General features: G+C 43.5%; 1 protein-coding gene across 2 annotated transcripts; it reads right to left on the reverse strand.

Moving 5' to 3' along the window:
• Positions 1-1,052: 1,052 nt before the first annotated feature.
• On the reverse strand, positions 1,053-18,735 carry tbc1d12b (TBC1 domain family, member 12b). 2 transcript variants are annotated; one of them, XM_020460932.2, is made up of 14 exons: positions 17,098-18,735; positions 16,097-16,220; positions 14,086-14,142; positions 9,252-9,394; positions 6,988-7,070; positions 6,535-6,652; positions 4,795-4,901; positions 4,322-4,402; positions 3,546-3,637; positions 3,351-3,422; positions 3,130-3,258; positions 2,907-3,016; positions 2,386-2,644; positions 1,053-1,383 (listed from the first exon to the last, which is right to left on the reverse strand). In XM_020460932.2, exons 1-14 carry the CDS (start codon positions 18,435-18,437, stop codon positions 1,312-1,314), a joined length of 2,787 nt encoding a protein of 928 aa, XP_020316521.1. In that variant the 5' UTR covers positions 18,438-18,735; the 3' UTR covers positions 1,053-1,311. The 2 variants fall into 2 exon arrangements, with proteins under 2 accessions (XP_020316521.1, XP_020316522.1); XM_020460933.2 differs by lacking the exon at positions 14,086-14,142 and having other exon boundaries at positions 17,098-18,734.
• Positions 18,736-19,391: the final 656 nt, after the last annotated feature.

The raw sequence follows: 19,391 nt of genomic DNA on the forward strand, positions 1-19,391 counted from the left end.
TATGGCAAGAACAGCTCAAATAAACAAATAGAAACGAAAATCCATCATTACTTTAAGACATGAAGGTCAGTCAATCTGGAAAATTACAAGAACTTTGAAAGTTTCTTCAAGTGCAGTTTCAAAAACCATCAAGCGCTATGATGAAACTGGCTCTCACGAGGACCACCACAGGAAAGGAAGACCCAGAGTTACCTCTGCTGCAGAGGACAAGTTCATTGGAGTTAACTGCACCTCAGATTGCAGCCTAAATAAATGCTTCAGAGTTCAAGTAACAGACACATCTCAACATCAACTGTTCACAGGAGACTGTGTGAATCAGGCCTTCATGGTTGAATTGCTGCAAAGAAACCACTACTAAACAACACCAATAATAAGAAGAGACATGCTTGGGCCAAGAAACACAAGCAATGGACATTAGACTGGTGGAAATCTGTCCTTTGGTCTAATGAGTCCACATTTGAGATTTTTGGTCCCATCCGTCGTGTTTTTGTGAGACGCAGTCGATGAATGGATGATCTCCATGTGTAGTTCTGGCCGTGAAGCATGGAGGTGTGATGGTGCTTTGATGGTGACACTGTCAGTGATTTATTTAGAATTCATGGCACACTTAACCAGCATGGCTACCACAGAATTCTGCAGCGATACGCCATACCGTCTGGTTTGCGCTTAGTGTTACTATCATTTGTTTTTCAACAGGACAATGACACAACACACTTCCAGGCTGTGTAAGGGCTATTTGACCAAGAAGGAGAGTGATGGACTGCCGCATCAGATGACCTGGCCTCCACAATCCCCCGACCTCAACCCAATTGAGATGGTTTGGAATGAGTTGGACTGCAGAGTGAAGGAAAAGCAGCCAACAAGTGCTCAGCATGTGTAGGAACCCCTTCAAGACTGTTGGAAAAGCATTCCAGGTGAAACTGGTTGAGAGAATGCCAAGAGTGTGCAAAGCTGTCGTCAAGACAAAGCATGGCTACTTTGTAGAATCTAAAATCTATTTGGACTTGTTCAACACTACATGATTCCATATACGTTATTTCATAGTTTTGATGTCTTCACTATTATTCTACAATAATAGTAAAAAAGAAAAACCCTTGAATGAGTAGGTCTGTCCAAACTTTTGACTGGTACTGTATATTCATGATATACTACCATAAATACGCTAAATTCAATCAAATTGCCAATGGTGTTCAAGGCCTCCATCTTCAAGTATGAAATTCTTTGAGGTCCATTTACCATGACCAATCTAAGGTGATCAAAGCCTCTCAATTAAAGAGAGGAACATGATCATTCAAATGTTCCACTGCTGAATCATAAACTCTTAAGTGCTGGGTTGCAATTCCTGTCCATGTCCTTGTTGTCCTTTATCAACGCGTGAAATACCTGGAGAGGAGAGAGCAAATCTTAGCATAAAACTGCAACCGGTCATTCTTTTTAGGCAAACACAATAAATAAACACCTGTAGGTGGTGCTGTGTAGCCTACATTTCCACAAAAAAAGCAGACTATCATACAGGTTCTTTCCAATTTATTTCTGTAACTGACATACACCGAGTATACAAAACATTAAGAACATCTGCTCTTATCGATGATATACAGTAGACTGATCCCTTATTGATGTCACTTGTTCAATCCACTCCAGTCAGTGTAAATGAAGGGGAGGAGACAGGTTAAATCATGATTTTTAAGCCTCGAGACAATTGAGACACGGATTATGTATGTGTGCCATTCAGAGGGTGAATGGGCAAGCCAAAATATTTAAGTGCCTCTGAACAAAGTATGCTAGTACGTGCCAGGCGCACTAGTTTGTGTCAAGAACTGCAACGCTGCTGGGGTTTTCCACGCTCAACAGTTTCCTGTGTGTGTCAAGAGTGGTCCACCACCCAAATGACATTCAGCTAACTTGACACAACTGTGGGAAGCATTGGAGTGAACATGGGCTAGCATTCCTGTGGAACGCTTTCGACACCTTGTAGAGACCATGCCCCGATGAATTGAGGCTGTTCTGTGGGGCAAAAGGGAAGGTGTTCCTAATGTTTTGTGTACTCAATGTACATTCATTCACCTGTAGGTGGTGTAGTATATGAATTGTTGGACCCAACAAGTGCGAATCTATGATAAAGATGTCTTCCATATAGCAGTGGCTGAGTTATGTGTAATTTCTAAACTGCTCCTGGCCACACAAGTGGCACATGTGACGGACGGACAGACCAGCGACTGGACATAACTACAGGCTATTTTTGAGGAATTTAACCTGTTCACTCAATAGGCTACAGAAATGGCTTCAACCCAACCACATAATAACATTCTTGTATGTTTATTGTCACTCCGCGCAAACGTATCCATTTTCTCACATTCATGTCTTCTTCTGTTTAGAGGAACTGACCTGGGACCATTTTCTGTTTCCATTGAGCATGGGCGCGGCCGCAATGCAGGCGAACAGCCTATCTGAGCCTATATCCTCAGGGAGGCGTGTCAGAAACTGGGCGCTGCGGATGAAATCCAACTGTAGGAGCACGTCCTCATACAGACGCAGAATCCCCAGACCCGTCCGGAACAGGAACTCCTCGCCGTCACGACAGAACACATCCCACACGCGACACGCCACGTCCAATGGCAACGACTTACTGTACAGAGTGAAGATCCTGTACACAGACACAGAAGCATGCATTCACAAACGAACGAACGCAAGCAAGTTCACCACACACACACACACGCACACACGCACAAAAGTGGCAGTTAGCAGAATGGTGACTGTAGATTATTTAATCTAGAGTTTACAGTAGCTGTGCTCTTATAACTGTGAATACTGAGCTGATAGCATGACTGGAACTAAAAGTTGAAGGCCACACTAAAGAGAGCTGCTACATACTTTCAAATGTTCACAGAGATCCCATAGGTACTTACCAGTCTATGAGATAGAGATCTGGGGTGAGGTTGGAGCTCTGGAAGTGGTTAAATAGTCTTGGGAGGTTCTCTTCAAAGAACACCTCGAATGCAGCAAAGTATTTCAGCATCTAGAGAAGAAGAACGGTAGCGAGAGATTCAGTGATGACTAACTCAGTCCTGTTAAAGTCGTTTTAGAGAGAGGACAATTTTCCACAGTGGTCCTTGTGGAAGTGGGCCTCACCAGATCATGGTCCACTCTGAAAAAGGCCAGCTGACAGGGTTTGTTGAGCAGGTTAGCGAATGCGATGAAGGCATCAGCTTCCTCCAGGTTGAGGATTAACACTGCAGCTATGAAGGACATGCCCTGGACCTGAACGAGAACAGAGCCGCCATTTCACTTTACAACCCCCGTAGTATGGGAGAAAATAAGGACAAATAGTGCTGTTTTGACGTGTTACTCACATATCCCACGTCAGGTCTGTAACAGGTGTAGGCCCCCAGCACACTGTGGAGGAGATCATGATATGGCCCACCCTGTGGTTGAAGACAATCAGAGGATGAGAAATGCCATGGAGCGCACACACACACACACACACACACACACACACACACACACACACACACACACACACACACGGGGTAAGATATTTACTGTACCTTCTGGAAGATAAAAAGAGGAGGGAATGTGCGGGATATGTCCAGCTTGATCAGGTCCAGACTGGACTCTCTGTCTGCCAGCGATGCCCCATCTCGGATCGAAACATGAACAAATTATGTTAAAAACATCATAAGAGAAAGGATAAAACGGAACCATTTCAGTTTGCTACAATAAACTGATCTCCAGCTTGTCTGACCTCTCTGTATCGTTGTTTGTGCATGATTGGCCGAGTAACTCAGCAATCAATGACCGATACAGAGACACTGATGCAGTGCCAATATTTTGTAACCTAAAACGATGCCAAGAGGAGACAGGCTGCAAATCTCTCTGTTCAGCTCTATTAAATCCTGTTGGATCCATCTCCTAAGGCTCTCGTTGGCAAAAACACAGTCTTTCTAATGCGCTACAGATGTTAGCGCTTTGAATGTGTCACTATTGACTCTCAGTACTGGACCAATGGGCAGACAGTCTGACATGATGGTAGAAACAGGCGCTTTACAGATCACTAGAGGAAAAACAACAGAAAGCCTTTGCACCAAGCCTGCAAATGGCTGCTGAGTGAGGGGGATTTGTGCAGTAATGTGACGCCAATGTGGCGGCAGCACTGCTAAGTTTTAGTTCCACAATGTGTCAAGGACCTCAGATGTAAAAGCAACGAGAGGAAATAGCTTTGTCTCAAACAGGAAGAGAGGAGAATGGATGTGTGTGTGTGAGGCTGAGATTCACAGTCTTGTCCCCCCCCCACCCACCCACCCCACCCCCGCCTCAGACCAACCGTCAGCCTCTGTTTCTGAACCCGTCTCACTGAAACTCCTCCATCTCTCCTTTGCTCTGGAGAGGAATATTTCATACAGCTCTGTAGAAAAGGAAAGAAGATTACTCTCTCAATGAGTCAGGACGTCTACTTGGCATTTTTCTGTAAACCACAAAGGCACTTTCTGGCAGTGAAACATGGAGGCAATCCAGAAATTCCTTCCACTCACAACACAACAGGCTGGTACATATACTCCAGCTGAAAGTGGGGAAAGTGCTTGTTTTGTTAGAAAACAAACAATACCCGCGCACTACATCTTTAAATGTACAACATTGGCCATGTTAATACATTCCAATGTACTTTATGTGTATTGACACATAACTTGACTTTGCATGTATTTTTCTGAATGCAAATCTGATCCTATTCTGCCATTGGGAATACTGAATTATGCTGGGCGTTCTAGGAGTTATGACTATTGAAACACCATTACATACCTGGGGTGATGTTGAGCTCGTTGCCTATGGCCAGGCTCCAGACCTTTCCTCGGACGTTGGGGGGCAAGCCCTGCCACCAGAGCTCTCGCACCCGTCGAGTGTTACGCCTACAGGGGGACACAAACAGACTGGCATGGGTCTGCTGCACATGGGAGCCCTGACCTATGCCTACAAGCCTACTGACCGACTGGTTTACTGACCAAGTTACTGACTGGCTGATTGAGTCGACTGGTTCACTGACTGATTGGCTGTCTGGCTGGCTAATTAAATGGCTGACTGGCAGAAAAACTGACTGACTGAATACTGTACCAGAGGAGGCTCCTCAGAGGGTGAAGGACCGTCCTCCTCATAGCTAAAACCAAATAATTGATTAAAACACTGTTTTGCAATGAAGGTCTACAGTAAGATCACCAGCACTCTGTAGGGTAACGCCATGGTGAAGCCACAGGACAGTTAGCTTCTGTCCTCCTCGGGGTACATTAACTTCAAAACAAAACCTAGGATGCTCATGATTTTCACCCCCTTCCATAGACTTACACAGTAATTATGACAACTTCCAGAGGACGCCCTCCAACCTATCAGGGCTTGCAGCATGAACTGACATGTTGTCCACCCAATCAAAGGATCAGAGAATGAATCTAGTACTGAAAGCATAAGCTACAGCTAGCACTGCAGTGCATACAATGTGGTGAGTAGTTGACTCAAAGAGAGACAAAGACAATAGTTCAACTGTTAACAAATTAATTTCTTCCAAAATTAAGGAGAAGCAAGAGAGAGAGAGATTTGGTAGTATTTTTTTTTTACTTTCACTTAGCTCATGAATGCAGCTAGCTAGCTAGTTTAGCCTACTCAAACACTCGGCTCAAACAGAGAGGGATGCTAAGTTAGCCAGCTGGCTATGGCTATCCAACACTGGAACTCTTCCAAGTCAAGGTAAGCTTTTATTAAGTTATTGCCACCGGGGCACACCAGTGTAACTGCTAAACTGCTTTCTGACTGTACACTGTACTGCATGACTATGATGTGACAACAATGTAGGCTGTGTGTAGCGGTTAGCGGTCAATGGTCATGATTTGAAGGCTTGGAAAGTTTTTTTTGCCTGGTCACAGACAGCTGATGTGTTGTGCACTGAAGTCCACAAGCGAAGGGGAAATGTGAGAGGAGGAGAGCGCGCAGATCGTTGGGAGAAGGAATTATATATACAACGAGCAAAGTGATCATGCTGTTTTTATGTGGCTGCTATGAAAGTGAACTGTGTTTGCATGTGATCAGGGGTGTATCCATTTTGCCGATTCGGTTGAAAAATGTTTCTTAAGCGGAAGCAAACGGAATGAAACGGGGATAACAATAACGGAATTTATCCAATAGAAACTCTCATTTGCAGGCAATAATGTGTCACTGTCTGTCATCTTGAATACTCAAAATTCTCTATCTGTGCACCTACGTTGTAAACTTTCATTCATAGGCTAGGTTGTAGCAACATCATGATGGGTAAAGGGAAAATTTGAGTATCATGTAGTAGCCGAAACCTATCGATGTTACATTGAGCTGGGTGAATGGAATATGAATGACAGTCATCCAATATGCTGTAATAGAAACAAGGCCATGCTCATAAAAAATGTATCATCATCCCTCATCTTAAACGGCACCGACCGCCACTGTACTGACTGGATACTCTCCATCGCTTCCCCATGCCAGTGGAGAGTTGTTTAGCAGGAAGTGACTAGCTAGCTAACTCACGTGTTTTCCCAGTTGGGCAGGATGTCGTTGTTCCAGACCACCATGGCGTTGGCGATGCTTTCCTCCTGCTTAAACCTCTCCTTCATCTCTTTCCTCTTCCTCTGGGCCTCCTTCAATTCTGTGGGGAGGGGGGCACAAATCCTTTGGTTACACTTCATAATAACTTTTAATGAATACGCCATTAGAAATGCTTATAAATGTTAACAGATGCTTATAAATGCGTAAAAATATATATATTTTCTTTTCCTTCTGCTTTACAATTGTTATCATGATGTAAAGTGGCAAAAGTATGTTCAAGTTCTGGCTTTAGCAACAGATTCAACTGACAGAATGAGCGAAGTAACATCTGGAGGTCTATACAGTGGACAGGTCAAATGCGGCTGACCTCCATTGCACAGCCCTGAAAAGACAGTGAAATGGAAGGGGTGAGAGAGAAATGCCATTAAACAGTACCTCTCTTCTTGGCCTCGGCCACCATCTCGTCATACTCCTGGCGGTGACGCTGGGCCTCCTCCACAGACTTGGCAGGAAGGTTCCTGCCGAGAGAGCAGAGGAGACACGGTATCAGTGTCTGTCAGTGTCAATTTCACCGTAATCAGTGCATATCACATAACCGAGGACACAAAATGGTTACTTTTAGTCAAGTTCAACACATTGAGGATTAAAGAGAGATTAACACCTACAAACAGAAAGACTGACTTTGCCTTGCAGACAGTGTGTTTGTTATGGTTCAGGCAACACACTCAGATTTCATATATCTATTCTTAATGAGGTCCTGAGGTCTTGGATCAGAGAGAGCAGCTGAGGTGACCAAGGAGTCTCACAGACAGAGAAACTCAACACCACTTGTTTTTGGGCGCTGTGTGCTTCTCACTGTGTTCTTAATAGACACCACACCCTGGCCTGAGCCTAGTTGAAAATAATGTATTGTGTGTAATATAGATCCAGTGCCTTGCAAAAGTATTCACCCCCTTGGCATTTTTCCTATTTTGTTGCATTACAACCTGTAATTTATATGGATTTTTATTTGGATTTCATGTAATGGACATACACAAAATAGTCCAAATTGGTGAAGTGAAATTAAAAAAATATCTTGTTTCAAAAAAGTATAAAAAATTAAAAACGGAAAAGTGGTGCGTGCATATGTATTCACCCCCTTTGCCATGAAGCCCCTAAATAAGATCTGGAGCACCCAATTACCTTCAGAAGTCACATAATTAGTTAAAATAAAGTCCACCTGTGTGCAAACGAAGTGTCACATGATCTGTCACACCATTTCAGTATACATACCTGTTCTGTTCTGAAAGGCCCCAGAGTCTGCAACACCACTAAGCAAGGGGCACCACCAAGCAAGCAGCACTATGAAAACCAAGAAGCTCACCAAACAGGTCAGGGACAAAGTTGTGGAGTTGTGGTACAGATCAAGGTTGGGTTATAAAAATATATCAGAAACTTTGAACATGCCTCGGACCACCATTAAATCCATTATTAAAAATTTGAAAGAATATGGCACCACAACAAACCTGCCAAGAGAGGGACGCACACCAAAACTCATGGACCAGGCAAGTAGGGTATTAATCAGAGAGGCAAAAAAGAGACCAAAGATAACCCTGAAGGAGCTGCAAGCTCCACAGTGGAGATTGGAGTATCTGTCCATAGGACCACTTTAAGCCGTACACTCCACAGAGCAGGGCTTTACGGAAGAGTAGCCCAGAAAAAAATAAGCAAACATGTTTGGTGTTCGCCACAAGGCATGTGGGAGACTCTCAAGACATATGGAAGAAGGTACTATGGTCAGATGCGACTAAATGTAGCTTTTTGGCCATCAAGGAAAACGCTATGTCTGGCGCAAACCCAACACCTCTCATCACCCCGAGAATACCATCCCCACAGTGAAGCATGGTGGTGGCTGTGGGGATGTTTTTCACCGGCAGGGACTGGGAACTAGTCAGAATTGAAGGAATGATGGTTGGCGCTAAATACAGGACAATTCTTGAGGAAAACCTGTTTTGGTCTTCCAGAGATTTGAGACTGGGATGGAGGTTCACCTTCCAGCAGGACAATGACCCTAAGCATACTGCTGAAGCAACACTCAAGTGGTTTAAGGGGAAACATTTACATGTCTTGGAATGGCCTAGTCAAAGCCCAGACCTCAATCCAATTGAGAATCTGTGGTATGACTTAAAGATTGCTGTATATCTTCGGAACTCATCCAACTTGAAGGAGCTGGAGAAGTTTTTCCTTGAAGGGCAAAAATCCCAGTGGCTAGATGTGCCAAGCTTATAGAGACATACCCCAAGAGACTTGCAGCTGTAATTGCTGCAAAAGGTGGCTCTACAAAGTATTGACTTTTGGGGGGTGAATAGTTATGCACACTCAAGTTTTCAGTTTTTTTGTCTTATTTCTTGTTTGTTTCACAATAAAAAAATGTTTGGCATCTTCAAAGTGGTATGTTGTGTAAAACAAATTATACAAACCCCCTAAAAATCCTATTTTAATTCCAGGTTGTAAGGTAACAAAATAGGAAAAATGCCAAGGGGTGTGAAAACTTTCGCAAGCCACTGTAGGTCTAACCTTTCTCAAAACATTTGGCCTTTTCCCTCTGCAAGGACTGGAGGGCATAATAAACAAGAACAGAAGGAACAGACAAAGAAATGGAAAGATGTGACAGAAATAAAGTGGAGAGAGAGTCAGAGGGAGAGATAGTGTGGACTTACGCAGGCCTGTCCTCCAGTATAAGAGCTGTGGTGGACAGTGGCTCAAACTCCAGGTTCTTCCTCCGGCCCTGTTGAGGCTGAGTAGGGGATGTCCCAGCTGACGTTCCCCCAGGCCCAGCCTTGCCCACCCTGGCCTCAAACTCCTGCAGATACATCAAAAACCTGAATTCCTATAGGTCCTAGAAAACACAGCCCAAATACAGGTCAACTAGCCTCTTGGGTTTACATTTGAAAAGGAGGAAAGATAGTGTCTTTAGCCGTGAGGGGTGACAGAATCAGCTGACAGGCTTGTGGAAATCACAAGGCCCATGCAGGCAGCAGCCTATGTGTCTGGGGAGGGAGAGAGAGAGAGGAATTAGAGAGAGAGAATAGTGTGTGATGGTTGGAGGGGGAGAAAATGGAGGGACTGTGGAGTGTGTGATGGTTGTTGATGACTGTGGAGAGCGATCTGGAGAGAGGTCGAGAGAGAGCATCCTTAGGGTGTTACAGTTGAAGTCAGAAGTTTACATACACTTAGGTTGGAGTCATTAAAAATTGTTTTTCAACCACTCCACACATTTCTTGTTAACAAACTACAGTTTTGACAAGTCGGTTAGGACATCTACTTTATGCATGACACAAGTCATTTTTCCAACAATTGTTTACAGATTGTTTCACATTGAATTCACAGTATCACAATTCCAGTGGGTCAGAAGTTTACATACACTAGGTCGACTGTGCCTTTAAACAGCTTGGAAAATTCCAGAAAATGATGTCATGGCTTTAGAAGCTTCTGATAGGCTAATTGACATCATTTGAGTCAATTTGAGGTGAACTTGTGGATGTATTTCAAGGCCTACCTTCAAACTCAGTGCCTCTTTGCTTGACATCATGGGAAAATCAAAAGAAATCAGCCAAGACCTCAGAAAGAAATTGCAGACCTCCACAAGTCTGGTTCATCCTTGGGAGCAATTTCCAAACGACTGAACGTACCACGTTCATCTGTACAAACAATAGCAAGCAAGTATAAACACCATGGGACCACGCAGAAATGATACAGCTCAGGAAGGAGACGCGTTCTGTCTCCTAGAAATTAACATACTGTGGTGCGAAAGGTGCAAATCAATCCCAGAACAACAGCAAAGGACCTTGTGAAGATGCTGGAGGAAACAGGTACAAAAGTATCTATATCCACAGTAAAACGAGTCCTATATCGACATAACCTGAAAGCTGCTCAGCAGCTATAAAACCGACATAAAAAATCCAGACTACGGTTTGCAACTGCACATGGGGACAAAGATGGTATTTTTTGTAGAAATGTCCTCTGGTCTGAGGAAACAAAAATAGAACTGTTTGGCCATAATGACCATCGTTATGTTTGGAGGAAAAAGGGGGACGCTTGCAAGCCAAAGAACATCATCCCAACCGTGAAGCACGGGGTGGCAGCATCATGTTGTGGTGGTGCTTTGCTGCAGGAGGGACTGGTGCACTTCAGAAAATAGATGGCTTCATGAAGAAGGAAAATTATGTGGATATATTGAGGCAACATCTCAAGACATCAGTCAGGAAGTTAAAGCTTGGTCGCAAATGGGTCTTTCATATGGACAATGATCCCAAGCATACTTCCAAAGTTGTGGCAAAATGGCTTTGGAGTGGCCATCACAAAGCCCTGACCTCAATCATATAGAAAATTTGTGGGTAGAACTGAAAAAGCGTGTGCAAGCAAGGAGGCCTACAAACCTGACTCAGTTACACCAGCTCTGTCAGGAGGAATGGGCCAAAATTCACCCAACTTTTTGTGGGAAGCTTGTGGAAGGCTACCTGAAACATTTTACCCAAGTTAAACAATTTCATTTAATTCTTAAAATAAATTGGTGATCCTAACTGACCTAAGACTAGGTCTTACCCTTGTTGTGAAAAACTGAGTTTAAATGTATTTGGCTAAGGTGTATGTAAACTTCCGACTTCAACTGTACATCATGAGTCATGTCTAAGGGGTCAATAAATGCCCCTGATATCAAATGCGTTTGTTTCGTGCAAGTTGGTGCATTGACTATCTAATAGACCAAGTGACTAGATGTATCACCATACATCCCTCAGCTCCACTACACAAAACAAGGCTTACCTTTTCACAATGCATGAAACGGCTACTGTATGGATGTCAATGGCTACATTGTCTTGTGTTGTGGCCCCTTCAAGACATGTATGGGTAGTAGTTACAAAGGGGGCTATCAGAAGAAAAGGCTGGTAAGGGCGGAGGAGGGGAGTGCCGTCTCAGGAGAGTGAGATCTACCAAAACCAGTGAAGAATAACAGCCACCATAGTAAAAGTGGAGAAATAGGCACTGCTTTTTCACCATTTGATTGCTGCTGTCCTATAGTACTTAGAAAAGGTCAGAGTTGAACTGTGTTTAACAAACACCAATGCTTTTCTAGAGGCACACTATCATATATAATCACAAAGTGTATACCAGAAAAGCATATAGATCTCTGGGACCACTTGTAATGTCAAAGTGTATATACAATCATCATGTAATCAACTGCGTTTATTAATAAATGTCAAGTCAAATATATCAATGTAAGGTAAACCAAAAATCTTAGCAATTCTTAGTAATTTTCCCGATTTCACTAATATCATCAAAATCAATCAATCATTGCACATTTTTGGGCTCATGCAGTAGTATTTACATAATTAAGTAGAGGATTGTTGAAAAATTATGTTAAAAGTAACATCTACATTCTTAAGACACAAGTTGAAAATGGTACAGTAGCTGCTTCCTGTCATGTCATTTTGATTTATAGCCGTGTAAAAACACTGGTTTTAAATGTCCAAATTCATATATCAATATGCTGAAATAAATTGTGATACTGCATGTTGAAGACCAAGACATAAAAATGACTCCCTACACACTTGTCACGCTTGTGTTCAGATTCCTTGTATTTTGCTAAATTAGTAACTTAAAAACTGCTCATGCATCAACATTTGTCAAGCAGTCACGCCAGACAGAAATGGATAAGCTTGTTCTACTGTAATCAATAGCGTGCACAGAGGAATCACTTACATGGATATTGTATGTAAATCAATGGTACTGGGGCAATTGTCTGCCGCTACCATTTTTCGCTCTTCTGAAAGACAAACGACAACGACCTTGGGTATACTACCAGTCAATAGATAAGAACCTGTAGTGGCCATTTATCAACTCATCGCCCTGTGGGACAAAGTTTACGGTAGATGACCAATACGAAAAAGTAAACAACAATGGATAATTTCAACAAATAATTGCTCCACAGGTAGTTCTACATAGTGATGGGTTGGTTCTCATTTGAGTGACGTCTTGACTGTCAAATCTGTGTATTTGTTTGTGGCCAGAGGCTTTTAGAAAGAGTGCGCCCTGATTTTCCCATTGCCATTTGAGTTCGAAAAGGACAACCACGTTCTTACATGCTGACCACAGCGCTTGAGTCGCATGCGCGAGCATCGCAAAATAAATGTACACATATATGTTATTCAATTATCGCGCACGTCTACGTAGCCAGGCGCTAAAAATAGAACATGGTTCTATTTGTAAAGCACAACGTGCTGCAAGTCCTGCCTCTCCCATCTCCTCATTGGTTTTTAGGAGAATATACCTACGTGCCATCTCCTCATTGGTTTTTAGGAGCATATACCATCGTGGGTGATTGAAAGATGAACTGAGGTCCACACTCCAGTTCAGTCAGTTGTGGTAATGCACCTTAAAGTTGGTTGCCAACCGCCATATAAAGTCCAAAGAAGAAGAAGCCTGAAGGAGGAGAGATTACTAGAAACAAACTCGGTTGACCGTTTTATCTGTGGATTAATTGTCAAAGTAGAGGACCTTGTGCATTTCAGGTAAAATAACAACCCAATGTTTATTTAGCAACAGCAAGCTAGCTAGCTAAATTGCCATAAATCTTAAATCCTTTTCGACCTGTCCCCAAATTAATATAATTGGTTCAGAGTTTGTTTTGATATTTCAACCTGCGTGTCCTGATCGCGCGTCTGGTGTAAGTGGACAAAATCAACTTGCGCGCATGCAGTCTGGTCAGCATTGTTATACATGCGACAGACAAGAGCATATGATAAAATCAATGGAACCAAACCAAAGATATTCATTTATTTAAATCAATCGATTTAGTGTCATCTTGATGACTATAAATGCTTATATTAAGTTCACCAATCTGAGGTTAAAATGTGTAATTTCACTTCGTTGCTTGAGGTGAAAATGCAAGCTTGTGTAAGGTAGTAACACAAACTGCCCACATTATGGAAATGAACGTATTATTAAATAACTGAATATGGCAAAACAACTCAACATGTCAATTTAGGATGTTAGAATATGTTGCCTAGTCAAACAATTGCAACAATGACATCTATTTTTCACTCATTTAACCATTTATAGTTTTTTTTTAAATGCCCTCAAACACAATTTAACTAGGAGCTCTAATCTAGTTTCCATTGTGTCTGTGTAGCTTCCTGAACGTTCGCTGTCCATAATAAGGAATACAGGCAAATCTAATAGATCTATCACATTTGAGAACGTATGTAAGGGAAAATGGATCACAACACTCTAGATTTCAACATTTTGAGCCACAGAGTCTATGAGCTGCTGGAGCTATGGCAAGAGTCTCAGAGACCTTGTGATTGTCGAAGATTACTTTGATACTGCATTAAATTATGATTATTTTCTCCCCCAGCATGCATTTCCCCCTACTCTGTTAGTACTAGGGTGGGCATGGACATGAGTTGTATGGTCAATGGAAATGGTTGCTTAGCAGCCCCATGCAGATAGGAGATTGAGAAGATGACTGAAAAGGAAACTCGAGAAAGTCCATACCCCTGCGCTTAAGAGATTTGGTGTGGACACAGACGTGAGACCATCTGGAGTACTCTCCTGATGAAAGAAGAACAACGTTTAAACTCAGTTCAAAAGTGTCTATCAAAGTGTCTATCAAAAAAAGAAGACGGTCAAGTAATTCAGGGTAACCACTTTATTTGGATAGTCCATCTGTAGATGCTCTACAGACTATCAGTAACATTCCAACTAACTATCTATTAACCCTATCCCAAACCTTAACCCTTATCCTAGCCCTAAGCTTAACCCTTATTCTAAACCTAACTCTAACCTTAACCTTAACCTTAGCAGATAGTTTGTTGATCGTATGACCACCTGTAGAGCATCTACCGATGGACTATTCGGACTATCCAAATAAAGTGTCCAATCCACATAAGCAACTTTGCCCTTTGGCACTGGAAAGGAAGATAGGAAACTTTATTGAAAGGGCCTCTGTTGGAGATGCAATTCAATCCCTACCCCTGCAGGTAGAATAACTGCATGAAGGATCAAATCATCACCTGAGCTTCTATACGGCACATTTCTGGAACACATTACAGATGGACCCTCTGACACCTAGATCCCTACTCTAACCTGTGTAGCTCACTCTAGATGAGGTCACTCTCTTTTAGTCATAATCTCAGTAGGACAGTGAGGCTTATAAACTCTCATCTCTCATCTCGTCTGCAGCTGTATGTACTAGAGTTGAGTGCACTACTAATCCAGTGAAGGGAAACATTTAACTGGCTTCAGTGTCTGTTTCCATCCAGGCATGACTGTGGAGACGGACCTGTACCTGCATGGCAGGGTAGGGGAGGGAGACAGGGAGTGAGGAGAAGAGGGAGAGAGAGGAAGGAAGGACATAGCCAGGGGCTGAGGGCAGGAGATGGGCATAATTCAAGCTCAATCGAGGCTCAACATACCAGGCAAGAGGCATACACCTTGAATAAGACCTACTCTTTACTCAGGCAGCCAGCTAGCCAGCCCCAGGGACAGAGCCAGGCCCCAGGGCTTGCCAGGCTCCAACCTGGATGACCTGAACCCTACTCTCTCGTCAGTGTTGGGAAGGAGTAGGCCAAGTACAGGCCGACTAAAGCCTTTGTCACACCACTATATATAAGCTCTGATGCCATTATTACCAGGCACTCTATTATAGGATTCTCAGAATAAATGATATCTGACATTAAAGAATCTACTCGAGCTGTGAGCATGAGATGCTATCAGTATGCTACCTGGTCAGACAAGTATAGGTGAGTTGTCAGAATAGGGCGTAGGGAATGATTGTTATGCTGTGTCATTGCGTGTTGCACAAGGCTGCAATTTTACTGTGTCTGTTTCAAGTGGCAACTAGTGAATCGTGTGATACAAAACAAAAGGGCTGCAATGCAATGTATCATAGGTGAAGGAGTTGAACAGAAGGGGTGTAAATGACTTGGAGATTAAACAGTTGTAGTCCTTTACTTTCTTTAAAGCATTAAGCTATGTTAACAAATTGAGGTTAGGTACGTAAGGCTGACATAATCCCTATTCATTAGGGTTAAGTCCTGACTAGCACGTGGGAAAAAATTATCTAGGCTAAATATTGAGCTCATGGCATCCACCTCGACTTTACTAGTACATTCCTAGATGACGCACTTGCTGGATTCCCTCCAGGCGGGGTCAGATAGCTTTCTCACCCATACACAATACTTTACAGGAAGTTAGGTCAGTTAATAGGTCTGTGAATAACTACTGTACCAGTGACATCGGGGCCAACATTCAAAAAGCTTCTCAGAGTAGGAGTGTGGATCTAGGATCAGTTTTTTCTTTCAAATAATAATGAATAAGATTATATGGACAGGGATGACCTGATCCTAGATCAGCACTCTAACTCTCATATGCTTTATGTATACGGGCCCAGGGCCTCCATGTCAATGAAATCCTTTTCATTATGATCTAAAAGACACAGCTGATCCTAGATCAGCACTCCTAATCTGACATGCTTTATTCATGAATATGGGCCTGGGACACCAACCTGCTGTATGGTCCTGGAGTCCTTGGGAGCGCTCTCTCTAGCGGGAACCTTCCCAAACAGCTTCCAACCAGGAACATTCTGAGACGGACCCTTCGGCTCTCTCTGCTTCTTGGGAAATAAACTCCTGACCAGACAGAAAAGCCAGGACAATGAGTGGGCAATTTTTAATGATGACACGCTTATTTTATTCCCCCTGTCAGCTAAACGGTTTTGATGAGTCGACGTACTGAGAAATCAGGGTTATTAAATGTCTTTCTGAATCACTTCCTAGATCGGACAAAAGTTATACTGATATGGTCAGTTCAGTTGCCACTGAAGGAGTGATATGCAGCCACTCTTGTTTAATCAATTGGATCAGTTTCACCTGATCCTATGCGGGACCATAAACCTAGGGGTTAACACTTCACATGAAGGTTCACAAAGGAGTTATAAGTAGCTCATAAACTGTTATTTATTATATTATATCAATCAAATGTATTTATAAAGCCCTTCTTACATCAGCTGATGTCACAATATTATACCAATCATGGTCTAAGTATTTATTAGAGATGTATAAACTATCTATGAACTAATAATGAAGTGTTTCTAATTCATTAGCACCTACTGTAAAGTGTAACAACCTAGGGGATGTCCGTATGTGGGAACACCGTTACTACAGTATTCACTGCAGCTAGCTCCATTTCCACCAGGTCTCTGCCTGCTCTAAATGTTGAATGAGACAGAGGCCTAGTTCTAGTCGCTGGCTTTGTTTGTTATGTCCTGGTGTGCCGTTACAATACCAATACACAGTTTTGCAAGGCGAGGAAGATTAATGGCAGTGACTACTGTTTTAAAGGGTTTAAATTGCATCAATAATATGGCTATACGGAGTATAAAAGGCAAACCTTGATGTAAAGCGAAGTAAGCACACAGTGACAAAGTTTGTACCTCTCGTTCCTTGCAGAAAATGCACTTGTCACCATGCAAATAATCTCAGCCAACAAATACAACAACTCATTTACCTGCCAAAATACTCAGCAATGCCGGGTCTTTTGGACTGTAAAGCCAGTTCTGAGGGGTCTGCCGAGACTACACTCAGGCCCTCTGGTATATCCCCTGGGGCAGACTGACGTCTGCTGGACTCAAAGGTGTTCCTGGAGCTCAGACTGACGTCCATGAATCGGCGGTCACTGTGGCCCTGGGTCCCCAGCTCCGCGAAGGTCTCCCCATCCTCATCCCCTGGACTGAGAATGGTGGAGTCATAGCTCACACTGTTGGGCACAGTCCTGGTCCTGAGCGCCTGAGGATGGGGTCTGGAAGAAAGATCATCTCCTAGGTGACCAGATGCTGAAGGTTCCTCTCCCTGAATGGTGTCTGGTTTAGCAGTGACCCTACAGGGGTCTTTCGTTGGTGCTGGGCTTGATGGTAAACCCTGAGAAGTGAGATTGGATGTAGCACCACCAGATAGATCTCCTGCTATGTTAGCTTGTGTCCTAGGCTGGGCCCCGGCTCCATCAGGTTCCACTCTGATATTGCAGGATTCGTGATGTCCCTCCCTTGCACTCATTGCAATTGAGGAGGGTTTTTCACACTGTGTGTTAGAGAGACATGTTGCAGCTCCATCCAAAATAATTGTTACAACTGTCTCTGTGTGTAACTTGGCGCTGCTGTGTCCTATAAATAATCCACCATTTGCCATTTTGGCCTCCTTGTCAGGGGTCATACTCCAGTTAATCGGTGGCCTAATAACAGCATCACTGCTGAGGGTGCTCTGAATAACACTGTCTGTGTCCCAATTCGAGAGCCCCTCTGGAACAGTCCGGGAGGCAGCTGTGCAGCTCAGTTCAAGCTGTCCATTGCAGGAGTGTGTCAATGACTCTACAGTCTCAGCTGCTGTCACAAAGTTCAATGGTGGATGACAGGCATCTACTTCTTCTGCAGAGGATTCCTTGTTCTTCTCTGCCAGTGAAATCCTCTGGAGAGCATTCCCGTCCATTTCCTCTCGATTCACTGCAGCGACAGCAGAGGAGTTCCCTGCCTTGGCGCCTACCATTGTTGACACAGTAAACCCGTTTGTAGCAGAGTCACAACCTTGCTCAGGAATAACACAATTGCTTACAGTGCCACCGGATGGACTGTCAGTAACTAAAACCGTGGAACGGCCAATATCCTCTCGTGCTTCACCCAACTCCCTGCTGTCACTGCAACCCGTTGCGTCCCTGCTGACATGTTTAGAGATACGAGCTGCCGCTTCGGCGGTACCGTGAGACAGCGGCTGGGTGACATATGTGCTGCTGTTCCCCTTTTCGTTCGCACCAACACAGAAAGCCGGTGGAGAAGAGACATTATATGCCTTTTCCATGTCATTCACATTCCTTACACCACTGCTCCATAACAAAAACGCTGTGGTGGCTGGTTCAGCTTTGCTTGCTCTTTCCCCGTTTTTCCTTGTCTAGCTATTATGCCTATCATGATCTCAGAGAGTATCCCTCCTTACAGAATGACGCATAATCAAAATACGGTTGCTATTCCGAGCGACGGCGGCAGGAAAAGGGGGAATATCAGTCGCCTGGTCGTGTATAATTTTTGTTATTAGAAAAACCGGCAGCCGCCCCCATTTGGGCGGTGAGCAGGAGCCATTTTGAGATTCCAATGACGTAGAAGGGGAGAGCAAATCCCCAGCCACGCAGACGGAAAATATGGGATGAGGGGACATCTGCTGTCCATACGGAGCTATAACACGCCTGGTTTATCCGAGACTAGTTTTTTTAAAGCACAACGCGCAAGTATTCAGGCTTCGTTGGTTCAGCACAAGTATCCCGTCTTTTGTAACGGAACACACAACAATGGAGGTAGGCTAAGACCTGGAAAGAGTTGATCACTCAATAGGCTACAGTTTAATTTGGTTCACTTCATATACACAGACCACCTGTAGAGCCCAGTTTAGTTTCAGCACCATGGACAGCGCCAATGAAATAAACCACTTGGGCAGTGGGCACTGATTCGTCTTATTTACCTGTAAATGCTTAGAGGCATCCAAATAAGAGGCTTATGCCTAGGGACATCAAACGTTCACCCTGCTGCACAGAGGACAGACCCTATAGTCCTGGGCCTTAGCATCAAAAACGTGACGTGGCGGATTCACACGTTAATTTACCGTGGCATGTGCTCATAGGACCTAGAATAAAAATATTGTATATTTCATCTCTGTGTTTCATAATTTTCCAAGAGGCTGAATCTCGCCGGAGAAAGCATCGGAGTGAGCAAAACAGCGTCCCTCTGTCTCTTTATGTGTATGCCATCTATCTGATGCTAT

This window comes from Oncorhynchus kisutch, linkage group LG25 (genome assembly GCF_002021735.2).
Source record: "Oncorhynchus kisutch isolate 150728-3 linkage group LG25, Okis_V2, whole genome shotgun sequence".
Classification (NCBI taxonomy): domain Eukaryota; kingdom Metazoa; phylum Chordata; class Actinopteri; order Salmoniformes; family Salmonidae; genus Oncorhynchus; species Oncorhynchus kisutch.